The sequence below is a fragment of the Chamaea fasciata genome, unplaced genomic scaffold (genome assembly GCF_029207755.1).
Source record: "Chamaea fasciata isolate MVZ Bird 193981 ecotype frontalis unplaced genomic scaffold, bChaFas1.0.hap1 SCAF_21, whole genome shotgun sequence".
Taxonomy (NCBI): domain Eukaryota; kingdom Metazoa; phylum Chordata; class Aves; order Passeriformes; family Sylviidae; genus Chamaea; species Chamaea fasciata.
In genome coordinates this window covers 7,548,307-7,571,717 of record NW_027094106.1, presented here as the reverse complement: position 1 = coordinate 7,571,717, position 23,411 = coordinate 7,548,307, and the positions used below count along the sequence as shown (strand labels likewise).

At 41.6% G+C, this 23,411-nt stretch overlaps 1 protein-coding gene across 4 annotated transcripts in view; it reads left to right on the top strand.

Annotated features, from left to right (window-relative positions):
- The window catches only part of NCOR1 (nuclear receptor corepressor 1), a 53,114-nt gene that overhangs the window by 29,125 nt on the left and 578 nt on the right, over positions 1-23,411 (top strand). For 2 of the 4 annotated variants that reach the window (XM_066201749.1, XM_066201751.1), the window contains 32 exons: positions 1,112-1,239; positions 1,735-1,952; positions 3,988-4,050; positions 4,376-4,515; positions 5,205-5,331; positions 5,967-6,522; positions 7,209-7,338; positions 7,627-7,822; positions 8,376-8,546; positions 8,721-8,881; positions 9,271-9,391; positions 9,495-9,596; positions 10,075-10,172; positions 10,955-11,123; positions 11,551-11,691; positions 12,967-13,050; positions 13,543-13,799; positions 13,906-14,266; positions 14,806-15,030; positions 15,820-16,029; positions 16,686-16,835; positions 17,368-17,541; positions 18,021-18,186; positions 18,420-18,916; positions 19,356-19,484; positions 19,594-19,751; positions 19,914-20,137; positions 20,561-20,698; positions 21,575-21,717; positions 22,253-22,306; positions 22,567-22,788; positions 23,068-23,250. In XM_066201749.1, coding sequence (XP_066057846.1) covers positions 1,112-1,239; positions 1,735-1,952; positions 3,988-4,050; positions 4,376-4,515; positions 5,205-5,331; positions 5,967-6,522; positions 7,209-7,338; positions 7,627-7,822; positions 8,376-8,546; positions 8,721-8,881; positions 9,271-9,391; positions 9,495-9,596; positions 10,075-10,172; positions 10,955-11,123; positions 11,551-11,691; positions 12,967-13,050; positions 13,543-13,799; positions 13,906-14,266; positions 14,806-15,030; positions 15,820-16,029; positions 16,686-16,835; positions 17,368-17,541; positions 18,021-18,186; positions 18,420-18,916; positions 19,356-19,484; positions 19,594-19,751; positions 19,914-20,137; positions 20,561-20,698; positions 21,575-21,717; positions 22,253-22,306; positions 22,567-22,788; positions 23,068-23,250 — 5,896 coding nt within the window. Of the gene's footprint in view, positions 1-1,108; positions 1,240-1,734; positions 1,953-3,987; positions 4,051-4,375; positions 4,516-5,204; positions 5,332-5,966; positions 6,523-7,208; positions 7,339-7,626; positions 7,823-8,375; positions 8,547-8,720; positions 8,882-9,270; positions 9,392-9,494; positions 9,597-10,074; positions 10,173-10,954; positions 11,124-11,550; positions 11,692-12,966; positions 13,051-13,542; positions 13,800-13,905; positions 14,267-14,805; positions 15,031-15,819; positions 16,030-16,685; positions 16,836-17,367; positions 17,542-18,020; positions 18,187-18,419; positions 18,917-19,355; positions 19,485-19,593; positions 19,752-19,913; positions 20,138-20,560; positions 20,699-21,574; positions 21,718-22,252; positions 22,307-22,566; positions 22,789-23,067; positions 23,251-23,411 lie in introns of all 4 variants that reach the window. The other 2 variants (XM_066201748.1, XM_066201750.1) reach the window with 1 other exon arrangement.

The following is a 23,411-nucleotide window of genomic DNA, read 5'->3' as shown; positions in this document are numbered from 1 at the left end:
CAGTTTCTAAATAGAAACAGTTTTCTATAAATTCTTCTTTTTATAAATGCAATTTTAACTCATTATTTTCAGGTCAATCTATCTAGAAAGGTGGAAATAATTTATGTTAGCATGTCTCTGACATCTTGCTTGAAAGAAATCTTTGCATAATCAATAACCAGCACCTTAATTGCTAATAATTTGCAGCAAGATGATAGTGGTTAATGTTTAGGGTTTCTGCTCCAGTTGACATTATTAAAATGTCAAAACCAAGTCAGTTTGTGACTATTTCCAGCCTCAGTTTAGTCAGTGAAACAGTGACACCTGCTGCTGCACTCATAGGGAGGTTGCTTCCTCTCTGAGAAAGAAAAGTCTATTTTGAGGAATTTTTCAGTAGATTGTAAAATCTGAGTTCATGAAGTGCTGGAACAGCAATCTTATAATTCTCTGCCCTTGTCCTTGTGTTTCCATGATTTGTGTTCTCTATCATTGTGTTTCCATGAATTGACAAATGTAGTCTGAATATCTGTTTTGAGACAAGCACAGTATTTACTGTACTTGTAAAACTGTCACCTCAATAGGGAAAAGAGTTTTTGTTGGTTTTTTAAGTATTTCTTTCTGTGAACTCACTGGAAATGTAAATCAAAAATTCCCAACCCCATTTTTTTTAACAATTGTATTTCTTCAATGCCAGTGACAATTTCCAGAAAGCGACTTGGAGTTGCTGATAACGTTCATGCTACAAGACCTTCTGCTCCCCAGTTGTAAGATCATGTTTCACTATAAAATGCACCAAGTTAAAAATAAAATTTGAGAGGAGCAGCACCCTCACTACATGGGTCAGACTTCCCTCAGCACTTCTAAAATGTAGCTGTTCATTTTTAGTGGGACACACAGCAGCCAGTGTGTGATTGTACACAATCACCTCCATGCTTACGCTGTACTTCCATGGAATTTGCAAGATATAAAGCAGAGTTATTCTGTTCTTGTGCTGACCACTGTGCAGTGCCTGTCACTTAAAATATTATCAAGTGGGAAGTAAGGCAGCATCAGTTTTTGTGCTGCTCTGAGGACAAGGTGCTGCCCCTTTGTGTGATCAAGTTATCGTTTAAATCCTGTTTCATTTCAGCAGCAGATTGCTCGTCCTTCTCAAGAAGAAAAGGTAGAAGAAAAGGTAGAAGAGGAAAAATCAGACAAATCAGAAAAAAAAGAGGAGGAAAAGAAAGATGAGGAGGAGAAGGATGAGAAGGAGGAATCTAAGTAAGTGTGTATATGCTGAAATGCACAAATTCTCCCTAGATTGCAGGTTTTGGCAAAGATGAGAACAGGATTTGCATTAGCCTGACAATGAAATCTGGACTGAAAACTATCTCTTTTGTGTATGAAACATTTTTTTTGGATATACAAATTTGTCTGTCTTGCTGAGCTAATCAGATCAGTGGAAAAACGAATGGGATTGTTATTTTGAACATGTAATGATTTCCGTATAGTGTTGGTTTGGGCTTTTTTCATATGTTCTATTACCCGTGGAGTATTCATATTTTCTTTGAAGCTGACAAAATCATGTATCTGTGATACTGTCTGGCAGCTAGAGATTGTGGGCAGTAAGTGAATTCTGTTTCACTGAAGGCATCTTTTGAATTCATGGAGTTCTCCTTGTGGGGCTTGGGGGGTTTTTTTGTCCATTGATATTCAGGGCTATCTACTCACAATGGCTCTCTGAATGTGACTGAACTATATTTTACTTACTCCCAGAGAGAATACCAAAGAAAAGGACAAAACTGAAGTTGCACCAGAGGAAACAGAGGAAAGGGAGCAGGCGGCTCCTCGGGGCCGAAAAACTGCCAACAGCCAAGGTCGGCGTAAGGGCAGAATCACCAGATCAATGACAAATGAAGCTGCACAAGCAAATGCTGCTGCAGCTGCAGCCACTGAAGAGCCTCCACCACCTCTGCCACCCCCACCAGAACCTTGTGAGTAGCATTTACAGCACTCCCAGCTGGTCGTAGGCTCCTCACTGACACGGGGCTGTTTCCAGGCATGCAGCGCGCTTCTGTTTAATATTCCAGCTTTATTCTTAGCCCTGCTTATAATTTTGTGGCTCTGTGGAACTGTTAAACTTCACAAGTGTAACTTCATGAATAGTGCATGTGCAATCAGCTGCCTCTTAGGGGAGGAAAGGCAGTTCAGCCCTTGTGTGATAACACCTTGTCTCCCTGTGCGGGTTTATGATGGGTCTGCAGAGATCCAGGTGCCTGTGACACAGATTCACTTACAGGCTGCAGCTCACAGAGGATGCTGTTAAATAATTGGCCTGATATTTGAGTACTCCAGGGAGTTTCATAAGCTGAAATAGATCTTGGCAAGTTGTTGTTTCTGCAGTAGATGGCAAGAGGCTTTTTTTAAAATAAAATGTTACTTTCTTGGCTGGTATGGTTAAAAAAGATGACGCAGTCTCCGAGTGTATTTTGGAAAAGGCTGACCTAATTTGTGTTGATGCAGAAATACCAGAATATCTTGTGGCTGGTAAATAATTATCCAGGATGGCAGGGCAGGTTGTGTTTTTTTTTTTTCTCGCACTGCTGTGCTGTGGCAAAATTTGTTGCTTCTCATGCTTCAGTCGAGTAGTTACAGGCAGCTGCTATTCTAGAGCTTGTAGCAACTCTTCTGTTACTCAGATGTTCTGCCTGTAAAGAACAGAGTAAGTGGGCACATCAGTTCTTGTATAGCTGTAAACAACAGAGATTGTGAAAAAAATTCTTACTCTGTTGATACAGTGGAGTTTTATAAGCAGTGGGTTTTTATAAGTCTGAATAGTGGGTTTTGGTTTTGTTTTGTTTTTAAACCATTTTTACAGGGATTTCTGGAAAATCCAAAATAGTTTTTCAGTGGATCAGATACTTTATAGTGTCCTACTTTTGTGAATGGAAGCTGTTGCAGGGTCTTTGTTACATGCTGTGTGCAATGGCAGATTTTATGGAAAGGAAATGGAGGCTAGTGCAGCTCAGTGCTGTTCAGAAATTTAAACAGGATGATACAAATTCCAAAGGAGTGAATGAAAAGCACTTTGCACTGAATGATACTTAGTTTCCTGCTTGCTTTTATTTACTGGTTTCTTTTCTTTTCTTTCTTTTCCTTTTCCTTTTCCTTTTCCTTTTCCTTTTCCTTTTCCTTTTCCTTTTCCTTTTCCTTTTCCTTTTCCTTTTCCTTTTCCTTTTCCTTTTCCTTTTCCTTTTCCTTTTCCTTTTCCTTTTCCTTTTCCTTTTCCTTTTCCTTTTCCTTTTCCTTTTCCTTTTCCTTTTCCTTTTCCTTTTCCTTTTCCTTTTCCTTTTCCTTTTCCTTTTCCTTTTCCTTTTCCTTTTCCCTTTCCTTTTCCCTTTCCTTTTCCTTTTCCTTTCCTTTTCCCTTTCCTTTTTTTTCCTTTCTTTTCTTTTCTTTTCTTTTCTTTTCTTTTCTTTTCTTTTCTTTTCTTTTCTTTTCTTTTCTTTTCTTTTCTTTTCTTTTCTTTTCTTTTCTTTTCTTTTCTTTTCTTTTCTTTTCTTTTCTTTTCGTCCATTTATCCAGTTGGAGACTCAGTTAATACAGAAACAGTAGATTTCTTGGTGCCCACTAACCAATAAATAACCATTCCAGCCGTGAGACAGCACTGAACTAGCTTAGAGCGTGTTGCTGCTTTTATTAGCTGATGGTAATTACGGACATTTTAAATAAAATTTTAGTGATAAATGCACCTAAGTTACTTACAAATCTTCCTTGACAGACAATTAATCCAAATTTTGTAGGCAGAATAGTTTTGAACTGTTTTCTCTGCTGAGCTTTTGGTGGTTCCTACTGTATCTCTGACTTGGTTTAATGGAGATTGACTGCTTCCCTCTGACAAGAGAGCTTTCCCCAGTGACCTGAGCAAGCCATAATGTAAATGGATTTCTTGACTATGGGATGCATAATTGGTGGCATGATAATGAATCCTGGTCTTTTCTCTGCTCAGTGTCTTTGTTTCTCTTTCAGCTTCTACAGAACCTGTGGAGACATCCCGCTGGACAGAAGAAGAAATGGAAGTTGCTAAGAAAGGTAAACCTTGTAAAACCTTTGACTTCCTTCTGGATACTTGCATTTATAAAATTTCAAGGATTTACTGAATCACTGAATATATTTGCTGTGACTTTTGCCAGCACTCTGCTGATTTGAAAATTACTGTTGTTTTGCAAGCAGCTTTAACAGACAAAATCATCTTTTGAGACTTATGTTGACTCTTCTCCTGTGGGCTGCTTAGAACTGTTTGGACAGCAGTACTTCTCTGTCTTGCCTTCCCATAGGCATTGTTGTTCCATTTATTGAGGTTTGGATAGCTGAGTTATTGATCATAGTAAATATTGGTTCTTTTATGTCTGACTAGGTCTAGTGGAACACGGGCGAAACTGGGCAGCCATTGCCAAAATGGTTGGGACGAAAAGTGAAGCTCAGTGTAAGAACTTCTACTTCAACTACAAAAGGAGACACAATCTGGACAGTCTCCTCCAACAGCACAAACAGAAGGTGAGTGCTGTAGACATCGAATATTTCGCAGGAGAAAACTTAGATCTTTGTGAAGTCATGCATCACACTTCACTAAGGCTGTTTGCAAACTCCACTCATTTCCTTTTTTACAAAAATCTCTTAGAAAGGGTGGCCGGTGCTCACTGACCTGTGACAGTAACCACTTCTTGCTTTAAAATGCAACAGAAGGTTTTGTACTTGGTAAAACACTTCAGCCTGAAGAGTTCTTCAGTGCTCTGAAAGCTGTGTTCCTCACCAGTGCATGAGCAGCTGTAGATGTACAACAGCTCCTTGAAACACAGCAAGCACTGACCTTACCGAACAGAGGAGAGGTGGTAGAAGTCCAGGAACTGAAAGTTTGGGGGCATTGAAAGCATAAAATGCCATGTGTTAGACTCCTCTAAGCTGCAGTGCTGTCCTGGTCTGCTCTCACTGAGGTGAAGAACATCAATATCTATTTGCTGCAGTTGTTCTGTTGTCCCCCAATCATGCTGTGAGACCTTGGTTTGTTCCCAAACTTGTTTTTGGTCAGGAGCAGCAAAAGTTGGTCTGAAGTTGAAAAAGTGAATGGTTTGTGCTAAATAGAGATTCTCTGTCCTTCATTTCAACCTCAGATTGGTAAATGGGGATACAGTAAAAGGCAATAATTGTGAATTTTCAGTACAATGTCAATGTTGTGTCTTCCTCAGTCTTCGCGAAGGCCCCGAGAGGAGCGAGATGTGTCACAGTGTGAGAGCGTGGCTTCGACTGTGTCAGCTCAGGAGGATGAAGATATTGAAGCATCTAATGAAGAAGAGAACCCAGAAGACAGTGAAGGTAACTTTTCTGGGAAGGAAACTCATGGGTGCACAGAAAGGAGCCTATGTTTTGTGCTAATTATATGCTCAGAAAGCTGTGTGGTGTTGTTGTTCAAATGCTCTTTCACTTGGATTCATCAATTTGAACTCACTCGAGGGGATGCAGCATTTTTAGAATTTAGCAGCCTAAAGATCTTTGCTGCTTAGTATTTTGAGATGCTTTGATTATGCTGTCATCTGGAGTGTTGAAACAAGCTGAGTCAAATACATGTAACCTTTGGTAGTTGATAGTCTCTGTAAAGCTTCAGACAAGCAAATACAAGTGGTGGGTTTTTTGTTGTGGTTTTTTAAACATATATTTGTTATATATAATTTGCTTATTTATAGACCCTCAACATCATTCAATCTTGGCTGGTCTTTTGTGGAGCAAAAGGCAATAGAATTCATTAGCAATGAATGAGAGAAGATGACTAAGTGTTGGATTTTCAGTAGTTGATATTTTTTAGTTGCAGTGTTTGTGTAATTGTCCATTTCTATAATAAGTCAAAATGAATTGTTTTGCAGGTGGGTTGGTTAAAATTGATGGATCCTTATTGCACCCAATTTGTCAGATTTCATTGATGGAACCTTCATGGCAAAACATTTCTCCCCCAGGTGCTGAAAATAGTTCTGATACAGAAAGTGCTCCATCTCCAACTCCAGCAGAACCTGCTAAACCAACTGAAGAAACTCCATCTGAACCTGCTGCTCCAAAAGTAACCACTGAGGCCCCAGCAGAGCAGGAATCTGCCATTAAACCTGCAGGCAGCACATCTCCCTCTTTACCAGCCCAAAGTGTATCAACAGCTGAAACTCAGAACCCTGAGCCGCAGGTCAAGGAAGAAATCAACACTGAGGCTGAAGAGCCTATGGAGGTGGACAGTAGAAGCCATTCAGCTGAAGCTAAGCCTGTGATTACTCTTCCAGTTCATACCAAAGTAGAACCTGTAGAGACTGAAATGAGGCTACCAGAGAATATTCAAGTGAAAATAGAGAGTGATACCAAAGAGAGAGAGATGGAGAAACCCAAGGAAAAGTCAGAACCAGAGGAAATGGACTACAGCCTGTCCCAGCAAGTTCCTACAGCCAGACCAGAGTCCCATTCAGATAATGACTCCAGTGCCACCTGCAGTGCTGATGAGGAAGTTGATGGAGAGCCTGACAGACAGGGGTGAGTAGGGCTTTGGATGGACAGTCTTTGGAGCTGTTTCTCTTTTGGGGGTGGCTGACACCACTGAGGATATTTGAAGTCTTTTCAGTATTCAGCTGGTGCAGTTCCTGTGTCACTGGAGCCAGTGCCCCCCTCCCTCTCAGTGGTTTAATATACACACAGTGCCAGGGATAGATGTTTAAATGTCAAAAGTATCCAGTGTCATGGAGCGTATGTGGGCTTTGGAAGAGTGCAGTTGATGGTGTTTCTGCACTCTCCTGCCTCTTCAAACATCATCTTTCCACAAATGTCTTAGCCCTCCACGTGAAATTATTTTGTTATAGACTACTGTTTATTTTCTATGGACTAAATACATGTAGTCTTTCCTATCCACTGTGTTTTTCCAAAGCACTGTCTGTAAAGAAGGTTGCATTGATGTAAATACTGCATACATAAATTTCTGATGTGGGGGATTCTGAGCTCATATTTTAGTATTTCTGTGTATTATGAAAATATAGCAGCGTCTCTTGCCTCCTGTACCATGTGTGCTGTGGGACAGAACACAACATGGTTCTGACTTTTCAGCTCTTTGTCCAGTCTGATAAATATGCTGGTTTTTTGAATTTAAGAGTTGTGGCTGTAAATTTTTTGAGATGTGTAATCTTGGTCCTTTTGGTGATATTTTTCCCTTCTATCTCTTTTTCCAGTATCTTCAGCAGAGAGTCAAAGCCTTCACTGTTAAATCCCACTGGATCAATCCTGGTATCATCCACGATAAAGCAAGGGCAGATGGACCTGCAACAGCTTCACCACCGAGCTGCTGTCATCCCACCTATGGTATGGGCAGTTCTCAGTGCTGTTTGAAGGAGTGTTTGTGACCCCCTAAATCTAGTCACAACATTAAGCAGGAAAAAAAATGTTAAACAAGTGAAGAAAAATATGATTTGCTTTATTATTGTAATTTTTCAGGGGGAAAGTAGGTTAAGCATAAACCCAATAGCTCAAAACCAAGTGTGAACCTTTTGAAACACCCAGACTGCGGGGCAGAGTTGAGTTGAGAGAGTTGAGCTCCTCCAGGAGGTGCTTGTGAGGGTATCCCTGATATTGTCCCCTGGCTGTCCCCAGGTTTCCTGCAGCCCCTGCTCTGTCCCGGTGGGCACCCCAGTGAGTGGCTACGCTCTCTACCAGCGCCACATCAAGGCCATGCACGAGTCAGCCCTGCTGGAGGAGCAGCGGCAGCGCCAGGAGCAGCTGGACATGGAATATCGGAGCGCTGTGAGCCCCTGTGGCACCTCCAAGAGCCCCAGTGTGGAGTGGGAAGGTTGGTGTTCCCACACCTGTGTGTGTGACACACATCTCTGTGTGTGTGTGACACTGCTGCCTCATTGGAGAGGGACACTTTTGTGTGATAAGGAACTGATAAGGAACTGCTCCTCGCTGGAAGGAGCCTGCCTGCTCTGCTGCACTTACTGTTGAAGAGCTGCATTGTAGCCCCTTTGTAAAGGCAGAAATTGGTTCCATTTGGGTCAAACTCAAAAATGAGTTGTTCCTACAGAGAAAGATGCAGCGTGCAGGTGAGAGGAGCCGATGGTTCTCTCCTAGGGGAGCCCTTCCAGAAGCTTAAGGTGAAGGTGGAGTATGTACTCCATGCATTAAAACGTTCATTTTAACTGTACTCATACATGGACAGTGAAATAGGGAACGAAAGTCTGGTGGACCACATGAATACTTCTTTTTAATTGCACTCTTTGTACCTAATGGGTGCGTCTGGCATTGGAGTAGTCCCTTCGTTAAAACTGTGCTGTGAATTGGACCTCTTGACTCCAATTTCTAACCCAGGGTTCTTCTCTTTCTGATAACTTCAACCCTCCCAGGAAAACCAGTGGCCTATATGCCTTATGCTGAGGTCAAGAGAATAGAACAGGAAGCACAAGTGCAAAATCCAGCCACAAGGTCAGCATCCCCCTACAGGTTATCTCCAAGAGAAGTCAATAAAGCCTCTCCCCAGCCTGAGATGAATGCAGCTCGCTACAGTGTCCCTCCAGGTAAAGATCTGGAAGATCAAATTATTCTCTAAACACTTTGTGAGTTGATGGGAGAAAGATAATTTTCTATGTGTTTGTGTGAATAGGTGCTCAGTGTTTTTCCAGCCCAGTGAGGCTGTACTGTGCTGTTTCTGTTCACACTGCAATGTTTAATGTACAATTTTTCCCTTCAAGTTCTCCAGCCAGCCCCTCACCAGGTGATAACCAATATTCCCGAAGGAGTTCGCCTGCCCACCACCAGACCCACCAGACCACCACCACCACTCATTCCATCCTCCAAAACCAGTGTGCCATCAGAAAAACCTTCCTTCATCATGGGAGGCTCGATCTCACAAGTAAGAGAATTATTATTTCAAAATCTGTCTTGCATCAATTTTTATCTTTTTTCTCTTTCTCCATTCTTCAACTTCTTGTACTTGGTCATGGAGTCACAGCATTAACCCTAAAGACCTACCTGTACATATCATTCTAAAAGTCCAGGAATTACAGGAGCTTTAAAAATGAAACATTTACTCACATTTAAGGGCATGGATATCCAGTTTAGGTGATGTGCTTCTCCAAACTGCCAATGACACTCCACTCCTGCTGCTTTGTGCTTTGGGACATGGCAGTGGGGCACTGTAGCATTTCCGGATGGGATCATAGTAGTTTTAGCATGCTCCTTTAGAGAGAGATGTGAATCTTCACTCCAGAAACAAGAATTAACATCTATTTGTTGTTTCAGGGAACACCTGGCACTTATTTAACATCCCACAGTCAAGCTTCCTACGCCCAAGAAACTGCAAAGCCATCAGTGGGTTCTATATCCCTTGGGCTGCCAAGGCAGCAAGAGTCGGCCAAATCTGGTAAGGAAAGAAAAGCTGACATGTTTTGTACAGACTATTTAATGATCCATAATTAAAGGAAATTAAAAAACCTCGACTTTTTTCTCTTTCTTGTCCTCAATAGCTTCCCTGCCCTATATCAAACAAGAAGAATTCTCACCCAGAAGTCAGAATTCCCAACCCGAAGGACTCCTGGTCAGGGCACAACATGAAAGTGTGGTGCGAGGTAAAGGTCACACAGATTAAAAACTCTTGTCAGAGCCTGAGAAAACCAAGTGAATTACCTGCTGAGTTGTTAATTTAAAGTATTCTATGATTATATAAATATCCTAAGATTACAGGATTAATTTGTTCCCCATTTTCCAAGGCATGTGTATTTGTAGCTGGCTCCTGTTTGCATGGCTCGCTTAAAAATATTTGTTATGAGCCATTCCAATTTCAAAATAAAGTTGCTCACTAGAGCAAATCCATCAAAAGGAAATAAATACCTGCCGTGAGTTAATGCTGTAAAATACTTATAGTCTGTAAAAGGCCATGTTAAAAGAGGAAATAGCCTAGCTGCTTCAAATGCCTGCTGTTAAATTGAAATTTCTCCTGTATTTTAAGGTAAACTAACAATTCTCAATAGAACTTTTATTTATTTCAAATGGAGTGGATTTTTTTTATATTCTCTTATTTATCAGAATGTCTTTATTTCAAATCAGGTACCACAACGATACAGGAGGGGAGTATAACACGAGGAACTCCAACCAATAAAGTTTCAGTTGAGACCATTCCTTCTTTGAGAGGCTCCATAACTCAGGTATTTCACCTTTTTCTGCTGGGAAGGCTGTAGCTAAACAGCATCTTCAGACTATCACTGTGAATGTATTTGCATGTCTGAAAAAGTAAATTATTATCACAGGGTGGGAACTGCCTTGAAAAAAGAACTTTCTATCCAAGCAGATGTTCAAACCCCACTATTGCTGAAGTCAGCATTACCATGATTTCATCTCCATATATATGAGTTTTCAAACCTTCTAAGTAATACTAGAGACTTTGGTAAACCTAACTGAGGGCAACTTTCCTGAAAATTGCATCACACCTGAGTTCAAATATTCAAACCAAGCGTGAACCAGTCTTGTGCAGACTCTGTTTAAATCCAAGAAGGGAAATTCAGGCCTTTTGTCTTATCATTTTAAATGCTGCTGGTTTGGTTAGTTTGGCATCCCTTTGTACAAAGAGCCATTGCCTCATTTCTGCTTTGAGGTGAGAAGGGGAGGTTTCATTGCTTTGGACAGAAATAAAACCTAATGGCACCGTGTGGTATATGTTATCTTGCCCCCAAATGGTATTTATAGGGTAAATACTCCAGGTTGTGAAATACACTGGTAATATTGTTTAACAGGGTAGCAGAAATAACCTTACTCATATTCAGGTTAAGTGTCCACAATAGAGGCAAAAGTTTAAACCATACATGATAAATGAGTTGGTTTAATAGACCTAAGAAGGTTTTTTTGTTTAGTTGTATTTTCCCTTCACTCCTCCCTGTTCTCTGTTGACTCAGAGCATGTGAACTGACTGATGTGCTGGATTTGCACACAGGGTACCCCAGCTCTGTCCCAGTCCGGCATCGCCGCCGACGCGCTGCTGAAGGGAACCATCACTCGCCTGGCCACGGAGGACAGCAGCCCAGAGAAGTGCAGGGAGGAGGCCTCAGCCAAGGGCCATGTCATTTATGAAGGCAAAAGTGGCCATATTCTATCTTATGATGGTGAGTACTTGTATATTCTACCTGATCAAAGTCAGGTTCTGCTTTCATAATCCGTAGCTGAAGTGTTTCTGCTTCCAAGCAGATGCATGTTTGAAATGTAATTCAACTGTTCCTTTGCCATTTATTTCCCATTTGTCATTGAATGTATTGTGAAATCTTTAATACAGGTTTGAAATTATCTGTATTAAAATAAAAATAAATGTATTGTGTAACTAAACTTCAGTTGAAATATTGATAAATGAGTAACTTAACAAAAAACTTTATGACAAACTATTAAGGATATTTTAAGGTTGATATTTCATGTTACAATATTTTATTAAAGTTGTGTCATTTAAATATTCATGACCTGTAGTCTCATTAATGTAATATTCATGTGTCCTTTTTTGTTGTCCACATTTCCTGACCACACTCTTGTGCATTTTGCCAGCAATTAAAAATGTCCGTGAAGGAACAAGGAGTCCAAGAACTGCTCATGAAATTGGTTTAAAAAGAACCTATGATACAATGGAAGGAAATATAAAGCAGGGGATGTCACTGAGGGAGTCTCCAGGATCTGCACCACTGGAAGGTAAAAACAGCTGCTTCCAAGGTGTTTTATCTTTTTTCCATAGAGTTATCTTAGGGTGCAGACTAACAGAGAAGTTAGATTTAAATCACACTAATAACCAAATCCACGCAAAAACACTGCAGTTAGAGCGTGCTGGAAACAGGACTGGAGTAGATCCCAGTTTTCTTTTCTGTTTTACCACAACTGCTGCTACTGCAGGTGGTACTTCCTGCTCTCAGCACATCTGACAGATGTCCCTGACTCTCCACAATCCCAGTGGTCCTGTTGAGCTCAAACACTGGGTCACACCAGCACAGCCTCTGCCACACCCTTTAGTTAAATATTGGTATCACACTGCCCTGACCTTTTGCATTCCTGCAAGCAACCTCTTTGAACTGCAGGAGCCTGCTTCAGGGCATCCCTAGTGCTGTGGTGTTTTAATAAAGTGTAATCAAACAAAGCCTGCAGAGGCCAAGGCAGGTCATTATATAACTTTTCTGATTGTTTTGTAAAAATACAAACGCAAGAAAATGTTTCCTGCCTCAACCATGGAGCCTTGCTCCTTAAAAGCATTTTGCCCCATCTTTGAGTAGCTCTTAGTGGTATTTTGTGGACGTGTTCATCAGATGGAGCAATGTGAATGTGAGGTTTGTAGGCTGCACACAGAAATTCAGTGTTGCCTCTAAGTTGCTGATGCATTTGGCTCTTTGAGCTCTTTTGGCATCTGAGGAGCTGCTCTGGTACTTTCATGCTTTGTCTCATCAGTGACACGTTTTCTGTCTTCAAACTGTGAAAAGTCATGAGTGTTTTGAGCACTTTGTTTAGATTCTTACTGTAGGCACAGTAAATTCATCTCTTCCCCAGTGATTCAATATGAACTTTGATAATTTGAAGGATGCTGAGGCATATTTTGAAATTCATTTTTTTTTTGTTCCACTTCCCACCATGAACACCTTCCTTTCTAGGCAAGGAAAGTGGAGTGTGAGAAAAGCAGTGACTGCTTTTGAAACAAAGGTTAAGCTTAATTATAAAAAACACCTACTGTTTTCTAAATATGTTAAAACTTGCAACTATGCAATAGCACAAATACTTGAACTGAAAGATTATTTTTTTAGGGCAGGAGGTGTTATTAACATGTTGCTGCAATGCCTGGCATACTGAGCCTTGGGCCTCTGGGCACTGCCAGGGTACAGATACCATCTCTCATGTGTGGAAAGGAGGGGGTTTGTTGGTTTGGAGCTTGGATTTTTTTAAACACTTGTTTAATTCTCTAAATTACCTTCATTTTAATTTTAGGTTTAATCTGCCGAGCGCTGCCTCGGGGTAGCCCACACGCTGAACTAAAGGAGAGAACAGTCTTGTCTGGCTCTATAATGCAAGGTGAGGTACTGCAGGTTTTAGGGGAGCATTAATTAATCCTCAGAAATCTGGATTTCTGAACCGTAAAGCTCTTATTAACTGTGGGAGCTGTGTTAAAGGTGGAGCTTATTTTGAAAATGAAACATTTTCAGAGCATAAATCAGCAGCTATTTGATATGCTGTGTTCAAAGCTAGTCTGTAAACACATATTTTCTTATTGGAAAATAGACCTTTTAATATGAATACTTGGTAATTAGCACTTTTTTTTTTTAATGAACACTAACAACTCTGCAGATGCATTTATTTCTTTTATTTCCAAAATAACATGGGAGGTTTTTCATAGTATATTGTTCAGTATTATTTTTGTGATGATTTGTTTAGACTTTGAGTATCTTACCACAGACTACAGCAAACCCAAGTTTCACTGGTGTATATAATTAGTTATTCTACTTGTGAAAAAAGAGACTTAGCAGCTATTAATACCAGTCATGTGACCCTTTCTTTCTGTAAAAGGCACACCAAGAGCAACAGCTGAAAGTTTTGAAGAAGGTTTGAAGTACCCCAAACAGATCAAGAGAGAGTCACCTCCCATCAGGACGTTTGAAGGAGCCATCACCAAGGGCAAACCCTACGATGGGGTCACCACCATAAAGGAGATGGGTCGCTCCATCCACGAGATCCCAAGGCAGGACCTGTTAAGCCAAGAGAGTCGCAAGACTCCTGAAATGGTGCAGACAGCCAGGCCAATCATAGAAGGCTCCATATCTCAGGTAAACACAGAAAGCACCGTTACACTCACACATGAGTGAATCAGGTCAGGCTGTGGCAGATTTTTTTCACAGCATGACCTTCACCTGAACTTTTTCTCCTCTTCAGGGCACACCCATAAAATATGAAAGCAACTCTGGCCAGTCTGCCATCAAACACAATGTAAAATCTTTAATCACTGGACCAAGCAAGCTGCCCAGGGGAATGCCTCAGCTGGAAATGGTGCCAGAAAACGTGAAGGTGGTGGAGCGAGGAAAATACGAAGATGTGAAGACCGGGGACGCCGTGCGGTCCCGTCACACGTCAGTAGTCAGCTCTGGTCCCTCTGTTCTCAGGTCAACTCTTCACGAAACTCCCAAATCACAGCTGAGCCCTGGGATTTATGATGATACAAATGCTCGGAGGACACCTGTGAACTATCAGAGTCCAATGTCCAGGAGCTCACCTATGATGAATAGAGTTAGTGAGGGTATGTCATTCCTGTCCACAGTAAGACAAAATCTTCTATTATTTTAACTTCTATGTACTCCATTCTTCTTTATTTTATTCTAGTGCCTTGTCTCAATTTGGAGGTTGGCTAAAATGAATTTTAGAAGGCTGTAAGCTGTTAGTTGAAATAAGGAAATGAAAATCGGCCACAATAGAAGAGGGAAGTGGGAAGGCAATTCAGTCTCAATTTGCATTTGATTATGGATCACAGTGAAAGTCGTACCTACAAGGATAATGTTTTAAGGGCAGAAGCTGTTCCTGATTTTAAAGTGTCTGAATGAGGAATATGATTTAGTGAGGTGTGAACAATCTTAGTTTTAAAGTACAGTTCTTTCAGCAAAGGTGTTTTGTGATATAAAATGTTCTCTGTGCTTTGTTATATTGCAGTCATTGAAAGTGTTCCTTGGGAACCAGTGTATTTTTACAGTTAAATTTTCAATAGAGAAATAGGCATTTTATTGATTTATTAATGTTATTAATTTATTAATTTAAAATTTATTATTTTTTCATTGCTTTTAGCTGGAGTATCTTCTGGGAAGCCAGCTAATCATGAAAGGAAGAACACACTCACTCCAACACAGAGGGAGAGTGTGCCAGCTAAATCTCCAGTCCCAGGGGTTGATCCTGTAGTGGCTCACAGTCCTTTTGACCCTCACCACAGAGGAGCAACTCCTGAAGTCTACAGGGGTCACCTCCCTCCCCACTTAGATCCTGCTATGCCATTTCACAGGGCTCTGGATCCTGGTAAATACATTTGTCTTGGCTTTTTTTACTTTTAGAAATACCGTGAGCTTTGATGCACAGAAAAAATACCTTTATAAGGCAGTTATCAATGGCCAGATATCATTTATAAGGTTATAACTATTTTTTGTTGTGAGTTGATTTCAGTTTAGTGGTGATTTAATATCTAACCAAGAAACTTAGTAAAATAGTATTGTATAATGTCAAAACTTCCCTTCAGAGCTGCCAACTTGCTTCTGGTTTGTTAAAAAGTTCACAGTATTTTTAGATGAGTATTTGTGGAATGTATTAAAAGCTTTCAGGAAAGCTATGCAAAGAAGGATGTGGAAGAGGCTAGAGAATTAAAGTATAATTCTGTGTAATTATATATAGACTTACATATGCTTTTAAAGTCTTCTGTTCAAGACCGATTATTTTCACTGAGGGATTATCAGGTTATCCCTGGTGATGTTAAATACAGTGACTTCCTTTTTACCTATCCCTCAGTTTACTTCTGTGGGGTATGTTCTACCTTCTTTAGGTATTTCAGCCTTTTACATTTTCAAAATTTCAGGATTTATAGTTTTATTAAAGCCATCTTTCCAATCTGGATTGTTTAGCGCTTTCAGTGTGCACGCAGTGCAGAAATTCAATAAAACATCAGTATTAAAATGCTGTTTTCATTTCTTTGGCACCGGCCAGAGAGACTTGTTACCACCTCTCACTGAAGCTTTACAAACACCTGAAAGTTTTATTTAACCCAGAATCATCCTGCTTCCTAAATGCCTCCTTTTTCCCTCCTTTCCCCCTCAGCTGCTGCTGCTTACCTGTTCCAAAGGCAGCTGTCCCCCACGCCGGGGTACCCCAGCCAGTACCAGCTGTACGCCATGGAGAACACGCGCCAGACCATCCTCAACGACTACATCACCTCCCAGCAGATGCAAGTCAACCTCCGGCCCGATGTCACCAGGGGGTTGTCCCCCAGGGAGCAAACTTTAGCACTCCCTTATGCAGGAGCACGAGGTGGGCCTGGCTCTCCGTCTGTAATCCTCTTGAAAGTGTGTTCGGGCTGTGCCAGCTGTGGTTTGGATGCAGTCATACAAGGCCGTGTGTATAAATGTGTTCATCCTGTAGTGATTGTGGATGGCTCACAACTCATTTGCCCACTGCCTTTTGTGGAAAGGAAAACCACCTCTATAATCAATATTTTTAAGGAGAAGTCTCAGAGTTTTTAGTGTTCAAGAGCCAGATCGTTTTCTGCTCATGTAAATTGATGATCAGAACTGTATTTAGCTCACCATCAAACTTCAGAAAAGAGAATTATATCAAAATGATAGCTTCTTCAAAAAGAATATAAAAGTGACAGCCAGAAGTGTAATGTTTGTGGTAACAATGCTGATTGTTTTATTTCTTGGATAATACCCAGAATTGCCAAAAGATTGGATTATTGAGTAGAGATGAAGTGCAGTTTTCCAAACGGCAATTAAAGGGAGTGCTACAAATGCAAATTCTGACTTGGTGTATTCCTAAATTGCTGATTGCCAGATCTAAGAGAGTATAACCAACTGAAATATAGCTCTACACTTGCCTTATTCTTGTATTTTCTCCACCAAACATTCATTGCTGACTGTAGACCATGTCCTGGAGCATCCATTCTCACGCGTGTCATGTCCTGACAGGAATTATTGACCTGAACAATATGGCCCCCACTATCTTAGTGCCTCATCCTGGAGGAACGAGCACCCCACCCATGGAGAGAATCACATATATCCCTGGCACCCAGCTTACCTTCCCTCCTAGGCCTTACAACCCTGCTTCTCTGTCACCAGGTAAGAGCTCTCATGGCCTGGTGATGGCTCTAATTGTCTGACATGCTGAGAAAATTGACCGTCTTTATTCAGCTTTCATTAATGCCATGTTTTGATGTTTTCTCAGGAGATGCTTTTTGCATGCACCTCTCACTTGGATAGCAAAGGGGTTTTGATGATATCCTGTGTAGTTACAGTAGAAGCGCTGTCAAATTCTGAATTTGCCTCATTCTGTCAGGTCTTTATTTGTAGTAATTTGATTATAATTCACTAACCTCATTTTACATGTGTTGAAGGGTGGAATTGGGGTCTATAAGCTGTGTAGTTTCTAACTGTAGAGCAAAACCACTTTAGTAAAAGGCTTTTGAGCCTTCCACTATCACTGTATGTTAAGCTTTTGTCTTCCTAGATAAGTGGATAGTCTTGACTGGAATTAAAATGTATTTGGGAAATGTTGCTGTAAATGTATGGCAAAATATATAGACGAGTGTTTATCATACTTCCCTTAAGTATATTTTTTTTGCTCCTTCATTTTACCTTGTGGACCTTCCAGGACACCCCACACACCTGGCAGCTTCTGCAGCTGCAAGTGCTGAAAGGGAACGGGAAAGGGAAAGGGAGAAGGAACGAGAAAGGGAGAGGGAACGCGAACGAGAGCGGGAAAGAGAACGAGAACGTGAGAGGGAGAGAATCACCTCAGTCCCTGCTGAACTTTATCTCCGACCAGGTGAGGGCACATGGATACACTTGGATCACCTGTCTTGTACACTGTAACTGCTCCTTTGGTGCAGTCACTGTTAGCAAATACCATTTACAGTTTGCTTTTACTCTGCACTTCAGGCAGGTTCCTGTTGCCAAGCAGTTCTGGTCATAATTGCAACTTCATGAACTATCTCTCAAAGCAATGTAGTACCTAAAGAGGAGCGAATCCCAGTTGTCACTGGCACAGCTTGCATGTCATTTAGAGCATTGTGAACAGATTTAAATCTTTAATACATACCATCACATCCAGAGTGATGGAGACAACTGGGAAGGGATGTGGAGGAGATGGCATTGATACATAGTCCTGCATTGCTGTAAGAGTATCCAGAGTGGTGGAGACACCGGGGGAGGGATGTGGAGGAGACAACATTGATTTACAGTGCTACACTGTTGTAAGAGTAATCATTCATTTTTGTTTGTTCCTCTCCACTCTGTGTCCTGCAGGTGCAGAGCAGCCTGGCAGACCCGGCAGTCACGGATATGTCCGGTCCCCATCCCCCTCTGTCAGAAGCCAGGAAAACATCCTGCAGCAAAGGCCAAGTATTTTCCAAGGAACCAATGGGACAAGTGTAATCACACCTTTGGATCCTGCTGCTCAGCTACGTATCATGTATGTTTTAGAAGTTAATGTGGCACAGATATCTGTTCTAATATTTGAACTTACTGAAAAGTACATTTAGGGTTAAGGATATTTCACTGTGTGATTGCTCTTTGATTTATCAGAGCATTTTCATCAGTGCATTTTGGGTAGAAATTAGTGTCAGAAAAGCTTTGCTTTATTGTGTTCGTGGCTCTAGTTCTTTCCATGTGGTGTAATTGAGGCTATTCAATGTTTGCCCACAGGCAGCTCACCCCTGGAGCTCCCTCTATCACTCAAGGCTTGCCAGCTTCCCGTTACAACACTGCTGCTGATGCCCTGGCAGCACTGGTGGATGCTGCAGCCTCTGCTCCTCAGATGGAAGTTGCCAAAGCAAAGGAGAACAAGCACGAAGGAGCCAGGATAGAAGAGAACATGGGCCGCCGGTCAGCTGTGGTGACTGACCAGCAGCAGATGGAGCAGAAGACCCTGGAGGTAGAAAAGAGGCCTGTGCAGTGCCCCTATACATCTGCAAATTACTCTGGTGGCAAGTCCCAGGGACAGACTTCATCAGTAGTCTATTCAGAGGCTGGTAAAGAGAAAGGACCTCCTCCTAAATCCAGGTACGAGGAAGAGCTGAGAACTCGAGGAAAGACCACAATTACTGCTGCTAACTTCATAGATGTGATCATCACTCGCCAGATTGCTTCAGACAAGGATGCTCGAGATAGGGGCTCTCAAAGTTCAGATTCTTCCAGTAGTTGTACGTATCTTAGTAACTCTCTACTTCTTTGCTGTCTGTCTTAGCCTTTTAGGGAAATGATGTGAAAAGATTCAGATGTTTAATGATAAAATGTTCAGCTCTGCAAAGCAGAAACACTTGATAGACAAATTCAGTTTTTGCATATTGTGACTCTTGCAAAATCAGAGTTTGCTTTATTCAGATTCCATGCTACAGCATGAATGGAGGATCATAAGAGTAACCTTATCAGAAGTCAGGCAACTGAAAATTACTTGGTTTGTGTTGAAACACTGTTTCATGGATGTATTTGTATCACCATGGTTATCATGAGAAGGCAACAGTGTTTTGACTTTCATTTGCTGGTGTTATTGTACTGGAAGCACTGGTGTTGCTAAGTATAGGCAACAAAAATTTTCTGTCGTATTTACATCTTATTCCACGACCTTTGCTTGATATTCAGTGTCCTCACACCGGTATGAAGCTCCTGGAGATGCCATTGAGGTGATCAGCCCTGCAAATTCACCTGCACCTGCTCAAGAAAAGCTACAGCCCTATCAACAGGAGACACCCAAACCAAGCCAGGCGGAGAGTAAGTTCATCTGCATGTGGAAATATTCTCACAGTCACCTTTTTTAGATTTGCAAGCACAGAAGTTTCAAACCTTGAAGCTTAACAGTGACCTTTTCTTTTCCAACCAGCTGACCCCAACAGGCCGTACGAGGGCCCCATTCACCGCTACAGGACACAACAGGAGCCCCCCTCACCCCAGCAACCTCCACCTCCCTCTTCCCAGGCAGAGGGGATGGCACACGTGCCCAGGACCCATCGGCTCATCACCCTTGCCGATCACATCTGTGTAGGTTTTATGATTATGGCTTTTATTGGAGAGTATTACAAAACACTGTATCTGAATTTATAACCTCATCTGTTGCCATCAGGCTCATCTAGTTCATGAATACCTACACTGTGGCCAATGTCTAACCAAGATCTCTTCTCTATTTCTTTTGGTGACATCCAGCAAATCATCACACAAGACTTTGCTAGAAACCAAGCAGCTTCTCAGGCCTCTTTGCAGCCTCCGACCACTACATTCCAGAATTCCACCCCTGCTCCAACGCCTGTTTCTGGCCGGGCAAAGACCTCGAACCGCTACAGCCCCGAGGCGCAGGCACAGCCCGTGCACCACCAGCGGCCAGGGGCCAGAGTGTCCCCTGAGAACCTCTCTGACAAGGCCAGGGGAAGGTAATGCATGGAGCCGGTCTAACTGCAAGTTTAATTGATGCCCAGATATCATGTTGATAGAAAATAGTGCAGTAATCTTGGTGTAGATTGGAAGTGAAGGCACCTTTTGGTCTTATTTTTAGGCAAAATCTGTCTCCTACTGTTTTGCCAATTGCTTGGCTCCATAACATAACTTAAAACTGTTTTCCCTTTGCTACTTCTCTTAATTTCCAGTCTTCAGAGGGCTGAAAACATTTAATAACTTAAAACTTAAGAGTTGTTATGGACAATGCATAGTCATCTTTTTAAGATCACCAAGCTTACTTAAGCATGTAACATATAACTACACATAAGCAGTTAATGTAGGAACTGGAAAATTACAGGAGTTAACTACTGCTGTACATGCACTGAGAGTAATTATCTGTCTCTAAATCGTGGATGTAGGCCTGGAAAATCTCCAGAGAGGAGTCATGTCCCCTCAGAGCCCTACGAGCCAATCTCACCACCTCAGGTCCCGGTTGTACATGAGAAACAGGAAAATGTTCTTTTGCTTTCCCAAAGAACTGAGCCTACTGAACAGAGGTAGGTGTAAAACTCACTTTTAAAAACATAATTCTGAATCTTTGTGCTGCAAACAGTGTCTTTATTAAAGAGCAGTTCAAGTGACCTTCCTCTGGTGCCACAGGCAAATTGTTAATCACTGTCAGTCCTTCTGCACTAACATCCAAAACTTGCTGTTTGGGAGGTGCTTTGGGAAGGCTGAGGGAAAGGTCACATGTTGGTGCTCTGTCTTAAGTTTCTTGGTGCAAACAGAGTGTTCTGTGTCACATCTGAGAGAATGTTAAGAGTGAAACTCCTCATGGTCATGGTTGCCGGTTCTGTAAAACTGAAGTGAGTTTTGAGAAAGGTCACAGTGTTTATGAAAAGATCTGCACCATAAAACTGCACAGGATCTTCATGGGGTCCTTGGCAGTGCTGGAGTCTGCAAACGTGTGGGAGATGCACACTGGAGTGGGTGCTCCTGTACTTGCCCTGCTGAGGAAGGAAGAGCACCCAAAGTACTTATTTAAGGCTCATGCTGGTGAAACTGATTCTAATTTTCCTGGGGTTTTCCACTCTGCAGTTGCTGCAGGGCTGTTACAGTCCATGATGGATGTTAGATGCAAAAGGATTTTCAGGAACATGGCAGGGGAGATTGCATTTTAGAAATGGAAGGATCTTGTGCTAGGAAACCTAGATTATTTGTACTTTATTTTTAAATTATATTTTAATTTATATACAAGTTGTTTGATTTTTAAAATTCAAGCTTGTCAGATTGCTGCTGCTGAAGCAAACTCTGTTATGATTGAGCCCCCCAGTGTTCATATGGCTGTTGGTGGTTTCTGCCTGACTGCTTTGGGAAAATTAAAATGTGCATCTTACAAGTTCTGTCTCTTTGACACGTGTTGGTCTTGGCAGGACTGACTCTCGCTCTCCAGGCAGTATCAGTTACCTGCCTTCGTTTTTCACCAAACTTGAGAACACTTCACCAATGGTAAAATCCAAGAAACAGGAGATATTTCGAAAGCTGAACTCATCTGGTGGAGGTGACTCTGACATGGGTATGCAGGACTTGCTTTTTCACTCAATTTTTCCAGCTTAAGCTTCATGTGACTTCCACCTGCCGATGTCCTGACCTAAATATGATCAAATAATAAAAATTAATATAAATCTATGAATACAAAACACATATAATAATTCATGATCATAGAACTAGGAGGTTAGATTTTTTTATGCTGTTGTATGTAGAACTGTCACATCATTTTAACACTTAATTTAAGAGATGAAAACCACATAATTAATGAGCTATTAAAACCTGACATATTCTAACTGTGTCTGTAATTTGCTTTATATCAATACTACACATTTTTCTATTTCAAAAGGTGTCTTGAAACTAAATGTTATGTGTTTTCTTGGCCCTTATGGTTATGCCTTCTAAACAGAATTTTAATATAGTTCCAGTAATGAACACTGACATGGTGGAATGTGATACGAGAACTATATTTTTGGTTTTTTCTTGTGCAGTAGGGCTACTGCTGATCACCTAGTGATCATCACTGCTGAAAAATTCAGTGAAATGTTGTGTTTTAATTGCAGCAACTGCTCAGCCAGGGACTGAAATATTCAACTTGCCAGCAGTCACTACCTCAGGTAAGTTCTTCAATAAAAGAAACAACGTATGTTCCAGAAAAATGTAATGTCTTTAATATCTTAAATTTATACTCTTTGGGGAGTCCAGTAAAAGAGGAAAATGGTGCAAATTTAAAAGCTAATATCCTACATGAAAACTTACTTCCTGCACCATAAGGAAAAGCAAAATGACCAAATCTTTCCCCACACCCCATTTTAATTTCTCTGAGTTACACGTTTTGCCTCCCTTCCCACCTTTCCCTGTGTTTTCTCTCTCCCAGGTGCAGTCAGTTCAAGGGGTCACTCCTTTGCAGATCCTGCCAGTAATCTGGGTCTGGAAGACATCATTAGGAAAGCACTGATGGGAAACTTTGATGACAAGAGTGAGGAGCACGGGGTCGTCATGTCCCAACCTCTTGCGGTGGCTCCGGGCAGCTCCGGCGCCGCAGTACCGGCGAGTAACGAGACACGGAGGGAAGAAGCCAATCCATCTCCAAATTCAGGTATTGCAACTCCCAAATATCCCAAGGCCTTAAAGAAAATAAATAAAGCAAGGGTTTGAATAACCTGGTAGCACTGAAAATCACTGTCTTTCCTCTGTGATTGGCAGAGGTGGTGTTTGCATTTATTGTCCTGGCTCTTCCAACAACACTGATGGAACAGGAAAAGGAGAACAGGGTGTATTGGATACCTGAAGCTTCTCAGTGCTGCCTGATAATTTCTAGAAACAAACACACAGAGGCCAAAGTGTGAGTGGTTAAATCTGTCCCTTCTGTTGCCAGGTGGGGCAGTCAGCAAGCAGAAGCTCATCGGCAAGTCAAACAGTAGGAAGTCAAAGTCTCCGATTCCTGGGCAGGGATATTTGGGAACTGAAAGACCTTCTTCTGTCTCATCTGTGCATTCAGAAGGGGACTACCACAGACAGACTCCAGTGTGGGCCTGGGAAGACAGGCCTTCATCAACAGGTGAGGAATGGGCTTCTTTCAAGGGTATTTGCAGAGCTCAGATGCTGGACTGTAGTGTCAGATACTGGCCAGAAGTTTCCAGCATGTGCGGGCTTTCTCCAGTGGATTTTCTGCTAATTGTCACAACCCAAGGCAACACAGATCTCTCAGAACAGCTCTTG